At 36.2% G+C, this 24,199-nt stretch overlaps 1 protein-coding gene across 1 annotated transcript; it reads left to right on the forward strand.

Annotated features, from left to right (window-relative positions):
* Positions 1-3,053: 3,053 nt before the first annotated feature.
* On the forward strand, positions 3,054-23,817 carry LOC127417805 (matrin-3-like). Its single transcript, XM_051658057.1, has 21 exons — positions 3,054-3,160; positions 6,679-7,588; positions 8,082-8,143; positions 9,395-9,433; positions 11,536-11,639; positions 12,029-12,087; positions 12,314-12,430; positions 16,474-16,599; positions 16,706-16,867; positions 17,343-17,467; positions 17,552-18,119; positions 18,719-18,836; positions 19,006-19,025; positions 19,160-19,282; positions 20,707-20,835; positions 20,925-21,047; positions 21,625-21,755; positions 21,867-22,164; positions 22,718-22,994; positions 23,158-23,273; positions 23,508-23,817. Exons 2-21 carry the CDS (start codon positions 6,830-6,832, stop codon positions 23,559-23,561), a joined length of 3,510 nt encoding a protein of 1,169 aa, XP_051514017.1. The 5' UTR covers positions 3,054-3,160; positions 6,679-6,829; the 3' UTR covers positions 23,562-23,817.
* Positions 23,818-24,199: the final 382 nt, after the last annotated feature.

Consider the following 24,199-nt stretch of genomic DNA (forward strand, 5'->3'; position numbering starts at 1 on the left):
ATAAGTCAATTTGCATTTGTATGGGGGAAAAAATTAACAGAAGCATCTTTATTGTAAGTAAGTTTAAAACATTTTTTATTTCCACTGAACATTTCAAATTGCAATGTTCTTTTCACATTGTTTATAAAATACATAAATATAAATGGAATGCATTATAATATATTCTCAAATAATTTTTATAATAATAAAAAAGATATCTTCATGTATATTTTGGTTTGTATGGTATTTTTTACATTGAAATATAAACAAATTGTGTGTTTTGAACCACTTTGAGAATTGGTTTACGGAGTTACTACAAGTGGTCTATTGGCGCCTCCAAGTGGCCTTTTTTTTTGTGTAAGTACACGTACATAAATCATTATTGAACAAAGAGTTTTGGTCATATCGACATCAAAATTGTGTTAGACCTTCATCAGACATGTGGCTTTGTATCAGATGTGTTTTTGGGGCACTGCGCATAGTCTTGCATATTTAAAAAAAAAAAAATTATATTTTATAAATAATATTTGTGGTCACTATTCAAAATATTTGAATAGCTCTAACAAATTTTTTTATACTACAATGATACATTTTTACTCTTGAATAACAAATGTCTAAGTGTCTACTTTCAAACGAGCCTAAATTTGTGTTTGTAGACCATAGGGTTTAAGAACTGGAAGAGTTTTACTTTGGGTATGTCATTTTCAAGCAAACAAACAATAGATTTAAACAATGACATGCACTTGAAGATTATTGAATATAGTTTAAGACAACATTTTATTTAAACAACGCATCAGAGAGCTCTATAAGACACTCCAGTTTAAGAGTGCAAATATACTAAAGACCATTATCCCCTTCTCTCCCAACCAACACATCACACAATTATTTCCTGTAGAATATTCTTATTTGTAACACTTACATACTAACAGAATTTGTGAGAATTAATTATTGTTTTGTTTTTGCACAATATATATATATATATATATATATATATATATATATATATATATATATATATATATATATATATATATATATAAAAAAAAAAAGATATAAAAAAAAAGACAAAAAAAAAGATAATTTTCCACACTCTTTCTGACCCAACAAATGCTCTAGCTGGGAGGAGGAAGTTTTGAATTCTGAAATGTACAGTATATTTTTATAGTACAATCAATTCTTATATATATATATATATATATATATATATATATATATATATATATACAGGGTTGGGAAGGTTACTTTTAAAAAGTATTTTGCTACAGATTACAAAATACATGCTGTAAAATGCAATTTGTAACATATTCCATTAGATTACTTAAAATCAGTAACGCATCTAAATACTTTGGATTACTTCTTCAGTACTGGCAAATTTTTCACTTATTTTGACTATAAACAAGTAAATAAAGTACGAACATTCACTTAAATTTATCATGCTTTAAGGATTTTTTGATATTTTTACAGAAAAACAATCTATATATTTTTATTTATTATTTTTTTTATTCCCTTTCTCCCAGTTTGGAATGCCCAATTCCAACTACTTAGTAGGTCCTCGTGGTGGCGCGGTTACTCACATCGATCTGGGTGGTGGAGGACAAGTCTCAGTTGCCTCCGCTTCTGAGACAGTCAATCCAAACATCTTATCACGTGGCTCATTGTGCATGACACTGTGGAGACTCACAGAATGTGGAGGCTCATGCTACTCTCCGCGATCCACACACATCTTACCACGCGCCCCATTGAGATCAAGAACCACTAATCATGACCAAGAGGAGGTTACCCCATGTGACTCTACCCTCCCTAGCAACCGGGCCAATTTGGTTGCTTAGGAGATCAGGCTGGAGTCACTCAGCACGCCCTGGATTCGAACTCGCGAACTCGCTACCCAAGCCCCCACAGAAAAACAATATTTAAATTCTCATTAAGAATAAGGTTTTTGCAGTACATCTTTGCTCTAATATCAAAGGTCTCACTAGAAAAAAAAAGAAGTTATGCTCCAATGTGCATTTTCGTCATAGATATATTGGTTGTAGCTTTCTATACTATGTTAAGGCTACATTGGTTAGCATTTCTTGTAAAAACAAGGCATTACAACATTGACAAGGCGTGTAATCGTGTATTTATTGGATTTCTGTTTCATCTGTCAAAGTGTTTCTAACTGTTTTCTTGTTAAGCTGTAGAAACGTGATGTAGCTCCTCTATTAAGCTCCCAAAGGAAAATTCCTCAATGACGTCATATCCACCTTTTCACTCACAACAGTATGAACTTGAATGAATGTAATACAACTTAAAAAAGTGTTTCACTGCTGTTCGAAAGCTCCTCAGATTGCATCATTTAAATGTATAAATGTTTTCCAACTGAATAGTCTAAACATTAAATGAAACAAATGACAATACAATGCAAAGTAATCTCTTCAGTAATCAAAATACTTTTTGAATGTAACTGTATTCTAATTACCAATGATTTAAATTGTAACTGTAGTGGAATACAGTTACTAATATTTTGTATTTTAAATACGTAATCCTGTTACATGTATTCCATTACTCCCCAACCCTGTATGTATATATATATATATATATATATATATATATATATATATATATATATTACATAAAGGAAAATGTAATTCCTCATGTCATGACCTCTTTAAAGCAAAAAAAAAAAAAAAAAAAAAGGCAACCATTCCCTCCTCTCCTGAGTCATGACTTACACATCCCATTTCTGCAACAGTCTCATTTGTAACGCATCTCCTTTTCTATTTCTGTTCAGTAATATAATAATAGTGTTATTATTTATGAAACTGTTCACATTTTTTCTTCAAAATAAAATACTATCTGACAGTGCCTTGTTATGTCTCTATCTGTAGACCGTCAAGCAGGCTTGTTTATATTTTTGTTGTACATTTAATAATAAATGTTTATTTAAATTATTATTATTATTATTATTATTTTTAGAGTGGAGTTTTATTTATAGTTTTATCTGTATTAACATTTTTTATTTTATATTTTATTTTATTTTACTTTTGCAAGGCTTTTATTTTGAAATTTCTATCGGAAGTAAAGTATTACATCATCGTTTCTGCCTTCACTCTGTTCGCTGTTGTCCTAGTAGCTGGAGATTCACGTTTTCTCAAAACCGTCACACACACACAAAAAATAAAACTCAAAGAAGAGCAAAAATGTAAGTAGTAATACACTCCAATACAAAGACAAATATTATGTAACACACTGTAATTTGAAGTACAGTTTATAATAAATTTGAGTTGCGGTTCGAAATACTTATTAACTGGAGGGTTTCGCTTAGGCCTGCTCGTTCTTGTTTAGTCCTTCCTGTAGCGTCTTTTACATGCCGTTTCTATCGTTACTCTTCCTTACTCTATCTTGTATTTAGCGTGCCTGGTTTCTTTCACGTATCCTTTCATGTTTATGAAATATTCACTTAAAACATTTCACCTTTTTTTTTAGAAGCTAATGGAAGTGAACTGTCCTTGCGGGCGGAATGTCGAATTGCAGCTTCTCATTTAACAATTTATTTAATTATTTAATCTGTTTGGTTTAAGAAATGGATCACAGGTTTATTGAGTTCTATGGGATATTCAGTCTAGTGATTGAGCTTCTTGTGGAACGGCTGTGAGATGTTTCTTCAATACTTGGCTGGTTGCTGTCCCATGTATTTTCTGCCTTTTTCTTCATCTGCACTAAAACGGAGCATAGCTCATTGTCATTTCCATGTCTACACAGCTGTTACTCTTTTTGGTGTGCAGTTACAATTCATATTTCTGTTTGTAGAATAAGCCTAAGAAACTAACCGAAAGCTGACTGTCTAAGCCAGAGGTGCCCAAACTAGGGCCCGTGCGGTGACCTTTGATTTGGCCCGCCTTGCCATAGATGACAAAAAATATGGCATTGTTGCAGCTCTTCGTTTTTGATTAATATTTTTGTTTTAAAATTTTTTGTTGTTTTATTTTTGCATTACAAAAACTATAGCTTATTTGAAAAGTAGAGAGTATAAGTGATTTAATAATTAAAAATATATATATATATTATATGCGTACTTCAGTTACCTTTAAATAAGTCCTGTCTGAGAGTTCGCTCCATTGGCCATCCCAGGTGCCGCCCCAAAATCCTCCAAAGTCGAAGGTGGTCATTCAATACCGCCAGACAGAACCTAGTTGGTTTAAAACGGAGCGGGAACTGAAGCATCGTCAAGAAATGACTGGTAATTAGGTGGACTCGCGGAACAGGTACAGTCAACCGAAATGAAATATGGCTTGAACGCGCACTATACGTTGTGCAGCATTTCATATCCACGTGAACGCGACCACTGAAGCGTACCCATGAAGCGGGCTTGATAAAGTCAGATGAGGGAGCATTTCAATATAAACAACGTTTCCATTCACTCCAAACACCGCACAACATTACGTCAAGCACTATACGTGAACAGATCAGTACTCTCAAAAATTCCTTTTTATGTCATATAAAAGTAGGCTAAATGCATTAACTACACAAAAACATTTTGCAGCATTATTTTATTGATTGATTTTTAATCTCTCTTTCTCCCAATTTGGAATGCCCAATTCCCACTACTTAGTAGGTCCTCCTTGTGGCGCAGTTACTCACCTTAATCCGGGTGGCGGAGGACAAGTCTGAGGTGCCTCCGCTTCTGAGACAGTCAATCTGCGCATCTTATCACGTGGCTCGTTGTGCATGACACCGCGGAGACTCGCAGCATTTGGAGGTTCGTGCTACTCTCCGCAATCCACGCGCCCCACTGAGAGCGAGAACCACTAATTGCAACCACGAGGAGGTTACCCCATGTGACTCTACTCTCCCTAGCAACCGGGCCCATTTGGTTGCTTAGGAGACCTGGCTTGAGTCACTCAGCACGCATTGGATTTGAACTCGTGACACCAGGGGTGGTAGTCAGCTTCAATACTTGCTGAGTTACCCAGGCCCCTATTACAGCATTGTTTAATTAAATAATCCTATTACATTTGGCTGTCCCAGTATATGGTAGTGAAATCCAGGATTGTGTGTAGCCTAGGTCTATGATTAGAAATATCTTTAATGTCTTCTTTGTTGCAAAACAGTATCCTACTTGATAGTATTATGTCATGCCATTGTATCTTAATTTCTCCAAAACTGCACAGAACTACCGTGTGTTCAATGTGAGGAGATGCGCTGTTCTTAAAGAGACCATGTTTTAAGATAGGCTTACTTTGACGTTTAGCAGACATTTTATTCAAAGTCACTCACAAATGAGAGACGCAACATCCATAACATTTTTATTGAAATCAATAATGTGCATTGTGCAAGTATATGACACTAAATGATTTTACTTTAAGAGTTCTGTCTGTTTTGCAGTATTAATAGTTTAATTTTAAAATAATACAGTTTGATATATGCAACATACTTTTGGCCCACTGCCCTCAAAAAGTTGGATTTTTGGCCCTTCGTAGGAAAAAGTTTGTGCACCTCTGGTCTAAGCATTCTCTTTTCAAACTAACCTTTTCAGTCATCCCAGTACTGTATAGTATTGTCATTCTGAAAGATAAGCCATCAACCTTTCAAACTTTTAACAACAGGAAGGCGTTTATACTCTTCCACTCTTCTTTCTATTCTTGTCATCAATTCATTCATCATTACAATTCAGAAAAGAGCCTATTGCTCAGAATCCTCTGAAAGTGGATAAATAGCTTGATTTGTTCATAGAAAATGAAAGATTATCTGTGAAATACAGCCTCATGCACAATCTCCAGGACTTGCGACTGGACACAATAAAACATAATATTGTGAATAAATGCATATATGGTTGGCTTAAGCCTTGGAATTTTTATTTTAATATTTTTCTCTGCTGATGATGAGCAAAAATAATAAATAATGAAGCATCTGCCTGTTTTTTAAGAAATGTTATTTTCAAACAATGTCATTTCAGCTTTCCGGAACAACAGCTTTTTGTTTTTTTTTCAGCATAGCTTGTCAATTGTGAAGCTCTTACTTTCATTTTTGGCCACCTTATATTGTTTTTTCTGTAGCAAACACCAACAATACCACTAGCCGTTAATTTAATGTGTGTAAATTTTCACTTTTCTTTGGATGAAGATTGTTCACCAATTTTGTTCGCTTCAGATTGTTCAGCTCTGTGCTCTCTTTCTTTGCGACCCCATGTGTTTCACTTGTAGCCCGACTATTGGCTTGTCTGTTTTCAGAAGTCCATTTACCGGTAATACTAAATCATGTTCAGTTATGTTCTAAGATTGGTTCCAAAAAGCATTAGCTCTGATTCTTCTCTTTAAATTAATTTCCATTAAATTTATTTCTGTTCCTGATTGTCTTATTTGTAGTTTTCAGTCACAGTACAACTTGACATTTTAAATCCTCTCCTGGCCTATGCAGTGCAATGCAATCCCAGTCTCTTACAACCACATTTAAGGATTTAAATTTTATTCTAATTCTTTTTCCTTCAAAGCTCGATTGCACTTCCCTAATAAATGGTGCTAATAACACTCTATGGTACTTGTAAATCTTCATTTTATGGTCTAATTGGTCGGTGTACCAAACTGTCTCTTCATTGTAAAGAATTTTTGCTTCTATTACTTGCATTGTATCATTTGGAGTTCACTGTCTTGCTTTCCTGTGCCACTGCTAACCCATTTCGTGAGCATGCTCGAAATCATTGCTCCAATTGTGTTTCTGCAGACCCATTTCATTCAAGAGGAGCAATCTTTTCTCGGCACTGAAGTGTCATTGAGATCCAGACTTGTATCGACGGATTGTCCTTCTGGGGACTTTTTGATTCGCTTTGTTCCTCTCTTTTCCTACTGATTTGAATTTCCATCATTTTAAAACCATGTCCCAGAAACTGACCAATGATGGCGCTCAAAAAGGCTTTGCTGTTGGCCGTGGCCTTCTGGCAGCTGCAGAGACTTTGAACTTTAGTATGGGTGAGGCACACTCGGATCCCTACAGCTCTGTTTCTCAGTCCCATAGTGGCATGGCTGGTTTAATTGGAGGGGAGGGAAAAGACCACGACTCTCAGCTGCCCCACCGAGCAGGCAACCACATTAGCAATACCATGAAACTCTTCTCCAGCCTAGGTCTGTCACCAACTGACCTGGATGCTCTGGCACAGATTCCAGAGGAGAACATCAGCGTGGAGACCTTGCCCCATCTTATCATGCAACTTAAGAACCGCAAGATGGAAGTTGGCCGCCGCATACCTGGCGATCCGTCAAGACTTTCTTCAGAGACTTCCTACAGAGGTGGGCGAGAGGATTGGGGTGACATGCAGGGCGGAAGACTGGACCGTTCCAGCGGGCAGAGTCAAAGCCGCTCACAAGGCGACTTTGGTTATAGTTCCATGCGCGATACATCTGGTCAAGGGTATGACATGTTAGATTACAGCAGCAGTGGCGGCAGAGATGGCCAATATTCTGAGCTTTCCCACGACTCCTACCTTGGCATGTCCACATCGGCATCTGATGACATGTTCATGCAGAGAAGAATGGGCACCCCGTCGCAGGGAAAAGTGCAAGATTTCTTGGGAGTCATGCCCCCTATGTTTCCCCATGTGTGTGCCCTTTGTGATTTTGATGTTCACTCTGTCATGGTGAGTAATTAAAGCCACTTGCCTCTTGCACACACACACACACACTTCCTTTTCTTGTCCAAGTGTCCCACATGTTTGAGAAGACCTTTTTTAAAAAAAAAAAAAAAAAACAATTAGATTATATATATGTTGAATATGTTGAGTTAGTTAAGTATTGCACTAAATGTGATTGAGGAACACATTGGACGTCTATAGTATACACTTGGTAAAGAGGCTGGGTCTTCATTCTTGTCTCCAATTAGGAATCCTGTACCTTGTACACATTCCAGGCTCATTTCTGAACTCATTTATCATTGGCACTTATAGGCAATAATCAAAGCTGATTGGTAGCTGAGGGATAATTTGACAACATTTTCAACTTGTCAAGTTAGCTTTGATCCAATAGGATAAGGCTTTCACTTGTTTAGTTCTAGCAGTAAATTTACTGTCAAATACAGGTCATTTTGTTGCTGTATTCAGTATATTTATTTGATCCTTTTCTGTGTTTGTGAAGGAATGGACTCGGCACACAACTGGGATTCGGCATTCCGAAAACCGCAGACTACTCCTGCAAATGTAAGTGGACTTGTGTTAAACTGTCCAACTGTCCTGTTCAGATGTTTAAACCATGCTGATAGCCGTTTAGAAACATTGTAAAATTTTACAATCCTAAACTGTTAATTATTCTGGGTTTTACTGTGTAATTGGCCTCATCTCCAGTTTGTGCATTTCCAGTTATAGTATCCTTTGGATTAATCATTTTCTAATGGAGACTGTTCGGTTCATTCTGATAAAAATAAATAAATTTGGCTCATCAACCATAACGTATGAATAAGAAATATTTTCTACTCAATGTTAATATTTATAATATTTTTAGCATTTAATTAATGTGTACAACAAAAAATATACATTTTAAGGTGAACTTGGTGAGAGTTACATAAAGTAAATGAATAATCGTGAGTCCCTTGAACTTCGTAAGCTTTCAAATACATAAAATTAAGATTTGTAGTACTACTAACTCAAACAATCAAGTACAAAACTGAGGTTGTGGGGAATACCCTGACCGCAGTTAATTTCTTTAGAACCAAGTAATTTAAGTTGAAACAGTGATATAAATGTTAATTTGAACTTGCTCTTAGCTGCTAGATCATATTTGTGACACATTTTTAAGTAAACAAAGTTGAATGAACTGATACATTTGTGTATATCAAAAAAAAAAAAAAAGTTGTGTTTCTAGTTGTGTTGACATAAAATGACCATAAGTTGAATTTTCTTAAAAAGTTTGATTCAAAAATTCTATGTTTATATTTTAAGTAAATTCAACACATGTCCATGGGCTGTTGAGCTCCCCAAAAAACAGAAAAGACCCATAAAAGTAGTCCAAATGAATCTTTGTGTAGGACCAAAATTAAAGCTATTATAATTATTATCTTTCCCTTCATTATAGCTCTCATATCTCACTAATGCGGCATATAAATAAATGCAAATGTGATTTAAGAACAAGAATTCAGTGTATAATAGTTTAAATTTCAGTTTTTCTCCTTACACAAAGCCATTTTATGGTTTCAGAACACTTGGAATATAACCACAAGTTGTATTGACTTTTTAGCATCCATCCCCTTTCACTTTCATTTTATAAAAGTAATTTTTTCAGGAACAACGGGTTTGGAGCAACATAAGTTGGGATCAGGTCCAATTTGAAACTACTGTATTAAGTAAATCAAAGTTGAAGCTTCCACTGAACTCTGTGCAAATTTGTATTTGTCTTTAAAATGTAGAGCTCAAGAATTCTAAAGCAACTGCAAACTGTTTCCTGTTGTTTTACAGGTACCCGGACTGGGATCCTCACTTGCCCTCTGCTCGCATGTATGTCACTGTCACATTCTCACATTCACTGTCAAACACTGCCTCCATGATTTTGAGACATCTTGCATTTTTGAATACGAAAATTGCTTGTCTATGTAATCTCCGTGGAAAAAAAGAGTAGGGAATCCTAGTGATGGGACGATATATTGAATTTCAAAATATTGCAAACCAAAATAAATGACAAACCATATCAAGGCAAAAAATTTATGTTTTTAAATTTGCAGCATTGTTTTTTGTCCGTGTGATCATAAATGACTGTCAAACATCAAAATCTCATTTGCTTTTTGTCTGCACTTTTATGGGATTTTCATAAAGGTCTTTAAAGTGCTTGAATTTAGCTTTTAGAAATTGAAGCACTGGAATTCCTGGAAAATCACCTTGTTTTGTTAAAAAGTGCTTGAAGGTAAAATGGAGCATTTCTTCTTTGTAATGTGTGTCCATCAAAGATGAGATCCACGCTCTGCGCTGCACTTTTAATATCCATGCTACCCTTTACAGTCAGATGTTGATCAGAAAGTAAAAAGAGAGTCAAAGTAATTTTTATCACAGCATGGATGCGGTAAAGAATCCGTGCAACTCTTCTCGTTAATGTGCACTGAACTGAAACACTGAGGCGCCAGCTGAACTGCCGCCATTCTTAAAGAGACGGTACCAATTAAGCGCTTGTAATACAACTGAATGTAAGCTCCATGTATATACTTGTAAATTGTGCATATTATTTCAAACAGTGAAAGTGCATATCATTACTATGCAGTATATGCAATTTCATGATGATATTAATTTATAGAATTTAGAACTTTTACATTTGTAAAAATCTAAAATGTGATTTTAATAATGACAAGCAAAAAAGAAAAAAAGAATATTTTACTGGCAAAACCTGGGATAGAAACAGGTACAGCTGTCCCATGCATGTTATAGAGGAGCTTTGATTGCAACCTGTCAACCTGTTTCAGGACATGTTCTGCTCAGATAAATTGCTTGTCCTGCACCTGATCATTCTCAATGTAGCCAACTATTTTTAATCTTTTGTATAGAGAAAGATAAATGAGAACCTATTATTATTTGAACTTATAACATTTATAATATGTATTATAGAACTTTATTTTGGTGAGAAATTATAATTAGCATTTTGCTGAAACATACATTTTCATGTGTGTGTATGTGTGTGTGTGTGTGTGTGTATATATATATATATATAAAATTTCCTGTCATACTTTGACCTGGTTTCCACCTGGTATTACGATGCATCACGGGTGATCCGATCACATGGTCAGGCGAGGCACATCGCTATTTACACCTGGTTGTTTAAATGTGTCTTCTGTGACCACTTGTGATCGGATTTGGAGGGAAGGACACTGTTTCATGACGACATACATCAGTCACTATGACAGTGTGTTACTGCATGATAATAAACCGCAACAAAGTCAGAAATGCCAAAGAGAGTGCGAAAAAACAGCACACTATTTTTCCCAGATGCAGCTGAAATTTAATCTAAGCACAAAAGCAACATTTCGAGCAGAATTGTCCATTATTTTAGTGGATTACCTGTATTAACCTGCAGATGTTTGTGCTTCTCATAAGTGTCCATGCATGTTGATATCAGACACACTGAAGAAGATCTGTGAAGTTCTCATGCTTGTGTATATCTATCCGCTTTTTAAATGTTTCCGATCAGACGGTTATTTCCTTTTAAAGCCGCTTGTAACCGGCAAGATTTAAACTCTTGTTTTAGTGCAGCGGTTGACAGGCGAGGGGTGATGCTTCACTGCTGCCGGGATGCATACAGGACAGATTAGCGTTTACATCTCAATTGTGATGCATTCAGATACTTTTTGACCACATTCGTATGTGTGTTTTGTGATCCGATCACAATGCGTTTTAGAACCTGTTTAGACCTGTATTTAGTGTTGTCCAAATGTGATCCGATCACCAAAAACCCATCTTAATACCAGGTGGAAACATGATCTTTGTCTTTTAAGTATTGTTAAATCAAATTGAGATTATATCGAATCTTGAACCTCATATCATACATCGAGCAATTAGTGAGATGACCTTATTGTCCCACCCCTGGAAAAAAAAACATTAAAATGAATTTCTCTTAGGTCGACTTCCCTTTCATTGGACGCAAAGAGTCGTCAAGATGGATTGCTGGGAGCTGCTCCAATGGGTGCTGGTCTACAAAGATCAGGGATGAGCTCCAACTGGGGTAATAAATCTTTCTGAGGAAGTAGTCCGACAAAGCAACATTTATTTTTCTTTAGCATTTTTGTTATCATTTTACAAAAGGACCGTTTTGCTGAATCAGCAATCCACTTTCATAAAATTGTCAAACTGCAGAATTTAGTGCAGTAGTTTTTCTGTGGATTTTCCTCATTCTTTTGTTAAAGCTCCACCAAGTAACTTTTTTTTCTACAAAAAAATGTTTTAGCCCTAAAATTATGAATAGAACTTTTGACATATGTTTGAAAAAATGTACAGGTGCATAAGTCATATTCTACCTACACCCGAACAGCTACCTTATCAAAAACTTGAAACTTGAAAATAACAAACACTTTTCTTATGATATATTGGCTAATTTATATCACTCTTTTTAAGGGTCTGATTCCAGTATGGGAATGAAAAATAAAATGTCATCATATTCAGCGGCTCCCAAGGTAATAATTTACTAAAAGTGACAAGGCTCTATTCCAGTTACAATTTCTTTGTTTTGATAAGTTAATATATGTCAGTTTGTTCACCATTATTCAAGTTTTCTTGGATGGAAATACACCTGCAATTTGTGCTGCTGAGAAACACTGACATATATTTGATTGGAGGGGCCTTTTCAGTGATGACATTTCACTTGTGCACTCATCAATATTTCTTTCCCCCTAATTTTAGATAAGAAGTAGAGTGGTTGTGGCTAAATATGACAGGAAACCACTGTCACCAAATAGCCTATTTGCTTTGGCGAAACCCTTTGGTACCATCCGTGTGCATCTAGTGCTGAATAACAAGGTATTAGCCCATAGCTGTATATATATTTCACTCAGTTTCAAGTCTGTTTACAAGCTGCTGCTGTTTTTTCTTCTCATTATTACAATATTTTAATTCTTGAGTTTGCAGTATGATTGCACATAATTGGTATATAGTGGCCCCTTAAAATGTATGAATCATTGCAGACAAAATATTAACCAAGTGGCATCTACAAACAAATGATGCTAGACCTTTCTCTGAGAACTAACATCCCTTTTCTAAGCTACTTTTTAATTCCTTAATCAACTGGTCCTAGGGTCATTTTATTGGATGAGGTCAGTTCCCCTCAAGTGCACACATGTGCCCTAGCAGAGTAACCACAGATGTAGTTAATAGGATTTACTATGGATGTGTTCTACTAAGTTTAAAAACCAGAAACTGACTGAATTTCAACAAAATATCTATTGTTTTATATTTTAAAACCAAACAAACTTTTTAAGTTTTTATTTTTTTAAATATTTTTCTTGAAAAGTGTGTTTGTGCTTTCTTTAAAATATAGGCCTCTTGGTTATATAATGCAAAGCCATTCATACATTTTAATTGTGGTTAAAGGGATAGATCACTCAAACGAAAATTCTGTTATTTAATCACCCTCATGCTATCTGATGTGTATGACTTTTTTCTGTTGAACACAAATAAAGATTTGTAGGAGAATATCTCTGCTCTGTCCTTCTGTACAATGCAAGTCAATGGTGACCAAAACTTTGAAGCTCCAAAAAGCACATTAAGGCAGCATAAAGTAATCCATACGAATCCAGTGATTTAGTCCATGTTTTCAATCGGTTCAATCACTTCAATCGGTTTTGAGTGAGAACAAACTCCTTTTGCACTAAAGCTTGACAGCAGTCTTCTTAGCGATCGTGATTTCAAGCTTCATTTCACTTCCTAGTGCCATCTAGCACTCTGCACTTGTGTCAAGCACTAGGAAGTGTAATCGAGCTTGAAATCATGATTGTGCCTAGAGACTACAATGCCAAGATGTACAGTGAGAAAAGAGTGACATTTTGGTCTGTTCTCACCCAAAACCGATTGGATCGCTTTAGAAGACATGGATTAAACCACTGGAGTCTTATGGATTACTTTTATGCTGCCTTTATGTGCTTTCTAGAGCTTCAAAGTTTAGGTCACCATTCACATGCGTTGTATGAACCTACAGAGCTCAACTTTATTTAGAAAGCAATTTAAAAACCACAAGAGTAGACCAAAGTGCTGTACAGAGATATACATTTACAACATTACAAGGAAAAAAAGACAGATTAAAATAATTACCATTACCAATATTCAAATACTTATTCAAAAGCCAATGTGAATAAATAAGTCTTAAGGCCAGGTTCAAAAGCATCAATGCAGGTAGCGGATTTAATAGACAGAGGCAAATCATTCCACAATCTAGGGGCTGCAATGGAAAAAGGACAGTCACCCTTGCACTTCAGGTGAGACCGAGGAAAAGTGAGGCAAAGCTAGTCAATTGAACGCAAAGATCTTTGGGATTGGTGAAGGTTGATACAATCTTTAATGTACACTGGCACCAATCCATGTAAGGCTTTAAAAACAATTAGTAGCACATTATATTGGATTCAAAATTTTATCAGTAGCCAATGTAATGATGCCAAAACAGGTGTAATATGATCCCTTTTTTGGTATTTGTTAAAAGCCTCGCCGCAGCATTTTACACAAGCTGCAGGCGAGAAACAGAGGACTGACTAATACCTAAATACAGGGCATTACAATAGTCCAAACGGGTAGAAATAAAAGCATGCATAACTTTTTCCAAATCTTTAAAAGAAAGGATAGATTTTAGCTTTGAAATAGATCTTAACTGAAAGAAACAGTTTTTCACAACAGCATTTATCTGCCGATCAAATTAAAGCTCAGAGTCAAAAATGATTCCCAATTTTGTTTTACACGAGAGTGCTTATTACCAGACAATAAACCAAAGCTATCACAATGAGAAGTCATTGTCTTCAGGTGTGGAATAATATCTTTTAAATGTGAAAAGGACAAAACGACTAAAACAATGTTCAGCAGTAGATTCAACTAAACATGCACTGATGGTAAAATACTGAATCTTATGCTGGCAACCTTATCAATGAAATTTTTTTTACCGCTTTTTTTTTACAAGTCTATAGAAGAATTTGAAAAAGTTGTAATAACCGATTTTAGTACTTTATTTACGGTGTCAAACTGAACTCTCAGATTGCTATTTCGTGAGATAATGCTAGAGAATATAGGTAGATCTAGCCACCTTAACAGCTCTTTGATAATTTAATATACATTCTTTCAGAATATCATAAGACACCTGTAATTTGTCTTTCAGCCACTTAATTTCAGCCTTTCTACGTTCTTGTCTAAGGGTCCGAGTAGTACCATTTAACCACGGTTGTGTCCTTATTTTACGACTTCTCGATTTAAAAGGAGCCAACGAATTAAGGATATCAGTGCAGACAGAGTTAAATAGAGTAACTACCTCCTCGGGTCCTGTAGAGGGTGAGGTGGGGGACTCAAAAGTAGTTAAAACAGGTACTAAAAGCGGTAGAGAACTCACTGGTCGTGGATGAAGTAAGAACACAAGATAAAAAAAAGCAGGTGTCTGATGATTTGTTTAAACTTTACCTATAAAAGCAACATCAAAAACAATGGGTTTATGGTCCGAGAACACAGTATCCTCAATAACATTCTACACAGGAATACCTAAGGATAGCACCCACAGGTATATCTAAGTATAGCACCAGGTCGAGAGTATGGCCGTGTTCATGTGTGAGATCAGAAACACATTGGGACAAATTAAATGAATCAACCAAATTTAAAAACTCTTTGGTCAAGGGTTTCAAAGAGCAAAAGACATGAATGTTAAAATCACCCAGAATCAAAATTCTGTCTGAAGATGGTACAATAACAGATAAAATCTAATTTATAGAGTCCTTATTATATATAGGCCTATATATAAGAGTGCAAAGCACATACCTAGACATGTCCACCATAATTAATTGCACTTCAAAACTCTTTGAATTTTCAACTGGCAGTAATCTACATTTAAACATGTATTTAAAAAAGAAATGCTAACCCCCCACCCAGACCAGTAGCCCTGGGGGTACTAAAAAAGTAACATCCTGAAGGCGAAAGTTCAGTAAGAGGGCTTGTCTCTGTAACATTTAGCCATGTTTCAGTAGCAAAAAAAAAAATCAAGTTCATGTGATAGAAAAAGTCATTGAAGATAAAAGTTTTGTTGATGAGATTGTGCATTAACCAAAGCCATTTGCACTGAAGTGGATTGAAGAGGCAGATTAGAAAAGGTACCAGTCAATTCCATCGGCGATCTGCCACCCAGAGAGCGAAGATTTGAGCGATTTACTCTTTTTGTTCCTTGTCGGAACAATCCGCAATGTTGACATAGAGGGAACCGGAAAGACAGGCAGCAGGAATGAGCATCTAAACATCATCGCGCTGCAGCACAATCTTCCTCAATTATCGTAAACCCATCGGTCAGATTCCTCAAGATTTTCTTTAATCTCAAAAGAGCTCCCTCACATTTACCACGTTTCCTGCGGCGTTTCTACCTCAAGTACATGCAGCCAGACAAACGGCAGGCCCTAGCCAGAGCCAAAGACATGAATCAAGGATCAGAAAACCACTCAACGCTAGGGTCAAGGCTCCAAAGGTCCATAGCCGATGATCGAAAGGGGAGCATTCCAAATGCATGATTAAACACACAGAGAGCACAAAAATAATGAAAACATATGAACTAAACAGGGAGCAACGGCATGCCAACATACAACCTGGTGCCATCTTGCTTCTTGGTTAATATAGCTCAATAGCTGAGATATTCTTCTAAAAATCTTCGTTTATGTTCTGAGAAGAAAGTCATACACATATGGGATGACATAAGGGTGAGTAAATGAGAGAATTTTCATTTTTGGGTGAACTATTCCAAAGAATTTTGGGGCCACTCTTTATTCCAACTAACATGATGCAGTGACAGTTTTTTTTTTTTTTTGCACTCATTATCTCTGGATTATTTTTCAAAGGCTTTCCTGGAGCTGCAGACACATGAGGAAGCTTTGGCTATGGCTAATTACTACCAGCGCAAGCCTGCCATTTTACAAGGGAAAGAGATACAAATTTATTTGTCTAAGGAACTGATGGTAATAAAGGTAAGATGGCATAAATGATTTAGGGTTTCAAAGTTAGAAAGTAGTTAAGACCAACCTATTAGCTGTTAAATAGATCAGTAAAGCTTATTTGCTTTTATCAATTCAGAAATCTGGAAGACCAGACAGAGACACTAAACCTGTGAAGGGAGGAGAGAGCAAGGTGGTGTTTTTCTCCAATTTGCCACAAGGGAATGACAAGAAAATGGAGCTCCTGACAGTAGCTCGTAGATTTGGCACTGTTGAGAAACATCTTTTCCTAAATGATCAGGTATGTTGCAAATGCAGCATTTTTTAGACAAATATGTCATGTTTAAATGTGCTGTAATTTATTTTTTATGAAATGATTTGCAATAAACATCCCTATTACCTGTTTTCCCTATTTTTAAAGATAAAAGTCTTTTTTAAATGATCAAGGCATGTTGTACACAATTTTATGTACTAAACAAATTGTTTAATATTTTTTCATTTCTATGCACCACTATAACTATTCATTAGCAGGAATATCTGCATGCATATATTTTTACCAAAACATTTTATTACATGTAAAATGTAGGTAAATCAACAATAATCGTATGATGAAGTCTGCTGGAGTTGACTTAAGTTGCAGAAGAAAAAGCACGTTACAATCATTTTGATTTTCACAATATTGCTTAAATTTGTATCTCCAGCAAATCATTGCAAATGAATTTTCAATTATATTTCCCAACCTTAATCTCTTTTCCACTTTGACTTGTTTTATACAGGCTTTTGTTCAGTTCAGCAATCATGAAGATGCAGAGATGCTGGTCAAGTACTACACTCTACATCATTTGACTATCAGTGGAAGATCCATCCGACTGAACATCTGCACAAAGTACAAGACACTAACGTAAGTTAGTCTTTCCTGGGAAACCATTGATATCTTCAGAACGAAAATAAGCCAAATGTGTTATTTGTTCTCTTGATGTTTCAGGGTCCCACCAGGCAAAGATGGCCAAGGAAGGGAAGAACATACCCGCAAGAGCAACAGTAGCAGCGGCACCAGCAGAACTGGTGACAAACCTTCATCAAGGAGCCAGAGATCCTCTAGCTCCAAAGCAAAGGAGAGCTCAGATGAGAAAAAAGTGGAATTAAAGCCTGAAGATGAAGATGCAGTCCAGGGAGATAGATCAAATGATGAAGAAGCTGATGTTATGGAAGCACGTGATGGAGATGAAGAGGATTTTGATGAAGAGCCCTCTGCAGATGATGTCAATCTATCTCATGATCCAGAGCAAGCCGGTACCCAGCCAGAAGATATTGACACAACCATAGAGGATGAGGACCCTGAAGCACAGCAAGCCAAAGATGGTATAGATGATGCAGAGACTACGGAGAAACAAGAAGACGTTGATGAGAAACAGGTAGAGACTACGCTGGAGAAACCTGCGGGATCTGAGGGTGAGCAGGAGGAGAATGCCGCTGAGCTTCCTAAAGAGCTAGAGGAACAAAATGATGAACAACCTGAAGATGCTGTTGCTGAAGAGGACAAAACAGAGCAGGCAGGACCTTTTGCACATCAGCATCTACATTGCCACTACCCATTTATTTCTTAAAGGAAAAGTTCACCCAAATATTAGAATTTCTTTCATTTACTATCACTCTTGTTGCTCAAAACCTGTATGACTTTCTTCTGTGGAAAACAAAAGGAGATTATTTGTTTTTCACAAGGTTGAGGCAGCTCTTTTCCATACTGCAACATATTGTATGGAAATATAGTGACCATGGCTGTCAAGATTAAGAAAGGTCATAAAGTATTCCATATGACTTGTTCTCAATTTTCCTAGTGTTCTGAATCTGAAGCCATATGGTGGCTTTGTGTGAGAAACAGACTGAAATTTAAGTTGTTATTCACTGGTATTCTTCCCCTCTGCTATGCTTTTCCAGCTTGACAGCACCTGGCCTTTATATTTCCATTGTATTGAAAAGAGCAGCATCATCATCAATGTTCTTTATTTTCCACAGAAGAAAAAGTCATACAGGAACAACATGAAGCTGCGTAAATGACAGAATATTTTTTTTTTTTTGTGAACTACTCAATATGAACTGCATGTTCAACTGTTTTGACCTGCAGTTCTGTTGACTATCTGTCTTATACTAGGAGGGTCAAGGTGAAACCGACTTCCCTGAAAACATAGATGAGTTTGTTACTCTTGATGAGATAGCAGAAGAAGAGGATGCCGAGAAACAAGACTCCAAGTCCAAACCTAAAAAATCAGGTAGTGCCCGTTAAAGAAGATCACCATCCTAATATCAGCCTAACAGCCAAAATTTTAAATACAATTTTATTATCTGCATTGTTTATTATGTATCTCTTAAGAGGACAAGCATGAATTTTCTAAAGTCAGTCCATTTAACAAGTGCCCTTTTCTATCTTTTATGTTTTAGTAAGCGGCAAAGAAAGTGGAGTAAGTGAAGTTTATTTAATTTATTTGTAGCTCTGTGCAATATTACATTTTTACACTATTAATTGATTGGAGCATTTATATTTGTATATGTTTATGCTATTAAACCAGTACTAATGAGTGTTTTCTAATTGTAGGGGTTGAGAGTTGTCAATGTTGTTGGGTTTAAACGTGGCTACAGTTATCTTGATGAACTCCTTGCTCTTGCAAAGCCATTTGGGAGAGTGGTCCGGCACCTGGTCTTGGATGTGAGGCCTGAGGTAACTTGGAAATTCTGTTCGCTGCTTAAAGGTTCAGGACACTGTGTTTGCAACGGCTTAATTGTAATTATTAGACTACCATACTAGGTCACAGCTGTGTGGTAGGACATTTTTTGTGTAGGAAAAATGTGTGTATTGGCAGATTTTTATCGCCACAACTAGTGGTCGATCAATACACACACACATATATTTAATAACCGAGGCAAAAGTCTAGATTGGAGGGTGACTGATTGTCAATATTTTGCCAATCATATAATACATAATTTTATTTAATGGTGACAAATGAGATATGCATAATATTGGTTAAGTAAAATGAGTTGATTTCAAAGTATTTGTATAATTTATTTCAAAATTCACTAAAAAGAGCTCAAAATTGGTCTGAACCTTAAACCTTTCTGGGCAAAATGTATTTTTTCTAGGGCTGGGAATCGATTAAAATTGTTGAACTAATTAATCGCACAATTTTCTGTTATTAATCGCGATTAAATTATGGTACATGATACATTACAGTAATCATTAAAAATAATAATCATAAATATATTTACTAAATAAATATGTACATGTTAAAATGTTCCTTTTTTTTTCTCCTGCCGTTTTACAGTGGACTTTGTTTAATAATAGGATCAAATGTGCAGATTCAATTTAATTCAAGCTTTATTGGTAAGATAAGCTTAAGTGTACTGTACATTGACAATACATTATTAGACACTATACATACAGATATAAACCATATTGAATGCTGAAGTTTAATTTGCTGAAGTTTAAAATCGCAGAACTATTATTTTCTCTGGCTGCCATCCAGTCTCTACAAGTATACCTGTCTGGAACTTGCTGAACGGACAGGTCCTTCAGTCTCTATCATGCTCGCACGTGGGGTCTCTCTTTCACGGTTCCACTTTTGAAACCGGTTCAGACGACAGTAGTTGGGCATTTACAGGTTCGTACCTCTTGTGCGCCTGCTTCACGTGAAGTCTCCATTCTCCGTGCATTAAATCCGCTCCCATGTTTATTATGCCCGGGACATGCGTCGCGTGTAACGAAGCATGCACTGCTCCACACAATTAGTTTCTGTGTTAGGATGTACAGTCGTGTCGAGTGTGTACCTCCTGAAAATGTATATATGCCAATTAACCACAGAAAGTGGGGGAAAACATTAGTTTCACATTGTACACAGGTGACTGGGTTCCAGGCAGGCAGCAGATGCTCTAACCCCGCCACCACCCCATTCCTAACCATAAGGAGCCTGTAAGGCACAGTAGCCTGCCAGGAACAACTAGGCTCAGGAAGGGGGAAAAAAAAAAAACATACTGCATAATTTTTTTTACATTTTTTTTACGTGTAAAATATTAATCGCAGAAATGTGCGTGTTAAATTTAACAGCCCTAATTTCCTCTTAATTTTTGTGGCTGTGATCTGTGTTAAAGGCCTTTCTTGAGCTCTCCAGTGAACAAGAGGCAAGAGCAATGGCTAGTTTCTACAGTGGAAATGTCATTGCATCTGTGTGTGGAAAACCAGTGAAGGTTTACCATTCACACACCTATCCAACCATCCAGGTAAGACCTGTTAACTCACCCTGAATCAAGTGCTTGTGAATCTACAAGGATTAAACTTTCTAACTCCCATGTTTATGCAACGTCTACAGACTGGCAAAGTTATCTACGTTGGCAATGTTCCACCCTTTAAAACATCAGATGCATCAATTCTGAAAATCGCTGAACCATTTGGAAAAGTCCGAAGATATTTCGTTAATCGATTACGCAATGAGGTAATGGATCTGTTTCTAAGGGGTGCAAAAGGAGAAAATAAATGATAATGCAGTATTTCCTGCACTACTGTCCTACAGTGCCACATCAAGAAAAATCTGATTTTACCACAGTTTGCATTCAAATTTGAATGTATTGAGTTAAAAGGCTGGGTAACGTATAATAAAATAAAGACAATGTGTTTTTCTCTTGTCATTTTTGCTGGCTTTAAACAAAACAAATATGCAACATGACCACTGTATTGATTCACAAACTCTCTTACTGGCCGGTTCTCGTAATGATTCAGTCGGGAAAAACAAGTTAACAACTGAATTTGTCAGAGCAGTTTCTTGTTATTCTTCTCCTACTTAAAACGAACCAAGAAGTGTTACCTTGTTTTGTTTACTTAACCGTTCATGGACCAAATTATGAAATATGGTTTGTGAGACTTAAATTAGTATAATTACTGGCTGGTTGTTTATACAATAATCATAGGCCTAGTTTAAGTTACAAAATCACAAGAGCTTTTTTATTTTTGTAATGAATGGTTTGTGGAATTCTGTAGGAAACACTGTTGTGATGTTTATCATGTTTGTTCAGTGCTTCATTGAGATGGAAAGAGGGGAAGATGCTGAGAAAATGGTAGAGGCCTACAAGGAAAATGCACCTAAATTTGAAGGCAAACGATTACTTGTCTACAAAAGCAGGAAATATAAGCAACTCAAACATGGGTCAGTTTGACATTCAGGTCCTCCTTTTTTTTTCTTGAAAAATTGCTGTTGTCTTTGAGCATTTCTCTTATAGTTTTGTCTGTTTTACCAATATAATCTCCCCTCTTGCAGCCACAGACCTCCAACCCCAGAACTGGAGGATAAAAAGCCATCCAAGAGGGAGCGCTCTGGAGATGCTGAGGCCCAGAGCAGCAACTCTGGCAAAAATAATGGCAAGAAAGAGGAAGAACCCTCTGCCAAGAAGATCAAAGTGGAAATTCCTGCCACAGATAAACCTGAGGAGGTGGAGAACCAGGAAGAAAAGGAAAGGCAAAGTGTTTCAGAAGAAGCTGCTCCTGGGGTGGAGAAAGAGCCAGAGGAGGAACCAAACAAAGACATAGCAGAGGTCCAAAACATGGAGACTGAACCTGTGAGTGGCCTCATTTGATGAAGATGGCATGCTCAGAGATCCCATGAAATTAAATTTTGACTTTTAGTCCATGCCTATTAGCTTTGAGGCCATCTATAAGCAAGTGTACTCCTAAAAGTTGATTAAATAAACTTTTAGCAGATGTATGCTTTTAAAATACTCTCTTCCAGTAAAACAGATCAGAAATATTAATGGCTCATCTTGACAAAATTTTATCTGATAAAATGCTGTCTATAATAAGAATTTCCCTCCTCCTAATACCATCTGCCTCCAAATAGCAATAGCAAATCAAGATTCAAGGCTGTCACGTAACCTAAATTTTGTTGGCTTTTTGAAAAAGGGACTAACTATTTTATATGTTCTTCGCAACAGAGGACAGAAAACTGCACTTATCAAGCAATCTCATTGGGTCATTAAAACCCCCTGGCTCATGTTTGTTAATATAAGTTTATCACTTAATCGCAAGTAAATGTAAAAAAATACAGTACTTTCACATTGCCAACCAAAATGCACCTTCTTTATCCAGTGATTTCCTGTGCTGTCTTTTAAACAGGAGGCTAAAGATGAAGAGGCTGTTGCCACTCCACCTGATGTTGTATTGGAGAAGAGTATGGAGACTGAGGAAAAAGCCACTACACCAACACCACCACCATCTGAAACTAAGCTTGAAACCAAGCCTGAAACTGAAACCAAGCCTGAAACTGAAACCAAGCCTGAAACTGAAACCAAGCCTGAAACCAAGCCTGAAACCAAGCCTGAAACCAAGCCTGAAACCAAGCCTGAAACCAGCCTTGCTACTCTTGGGGCACATGACCCTAATGTCCCAGTAGGTAAGATGACAGTTTTTGCTACGAAATAAGATTTGCTGGAGGTGATCTTTGTGATGCACTGTATTTTTCTTTAAAGGGAAACTGTTGCCTAGTGCAGTGTAATCATTAAAGAGACATTTTTACTAATAAATCACATTTAACATTGTTTTATTCATTATTTTAGGTGTGGAGTTCGTAAAGATGGGATACTACTGCAGAGTCTGTTTCCTGTTTTACTCCAATGAGGACACTGCTAAGAAAGTTCACTGCTGTAGCCAAGCACACTATGATAAACTTAAGGTGATTTACACAATCACACTCCCTTACTATTTTTTTTTTTATGATTTTACAGTAGTAATATTGAGGTATTTTGACAAAAAAGTTAGTATCATATCAAATTAGGCAAACCTTTTAGGTGAAATCTATTATACTTTGTGTTTGAAACTGTGTTGTAATAAAAAATGTTTCTAAAGTGAAATTTTTGTTGCAATACAATGTGATTCTCAAACAAATATGTTCTGTTATTCTCACCAGAAACATCTGGAAAAGGAGAAAGCCAAAGTGCAGAGTAATGTGACGAAGAAGTGAAGCATTTACGCTAGAACATCTCTCGATATGTCTGTTATGCTATTGACTTTCATCTACTTTTAGTATGACCTGAGGGATTGCTTATGTGGTAATTAGAAAGTTTTTATGTAGTAAAACTGGCACATTTATCAGTAATTCTTAACTGTTTAGTTATCGCAATATAGATGTGGAGTTATTTTATGCCTTAATTGCTATTACTGTGTCCTGTTTTCCTTTTTTTTTTTTTTTTATTAAACTAAGCATTCCTCAGACTCTGCCTGTTGTCGTAATTTTCTCTTGTGATTTTTTTTTTTTTTTTTTTTTTTTTTTTTTTTTTGTAAAAGGAAAAATTCAGTGTTATAATGTAATATATGAGATTTCACACAAGGTATCTTTAGGTCCTGGAAGTAAAATGTAATCAGAAAGGGAGGGTTTTCAAAGTAAAAAAAAATTTTTGAGTTTAAACCTGCTAGCCACAGTCTTCCATTTTTTTCATCTGCACTTGCAGAGTACTCAAGGCGTTGGAATTTTGGCTTTTGGCAAGCTTTCATTTTTTCTGGACCATTGACAGACACTGAATGTCAGAAAATATATCTAGATTGCTAATATTGGACTTGGTTCCCCCATTTCTGTAAATCAAACTGATCTGTAAATTTGAG

Source organism: Myxocyprinus asiaticus, chromosome 27, assembly GCF_019703515.2.
Source record: "Myxocyprinus asiaticus isolate MX2 ecotype Aquarium Trade chromosome 27, UBuf_Myxa_2, whole genome shotgun sequence".
Classification (NCBI taxonomy): Eukaryota; Metazoa; Chordata; class Actinopteri; order Cypriniformes; family Catostomidae; genus Myxocyprinus; species Myxocyprinus asiaticus.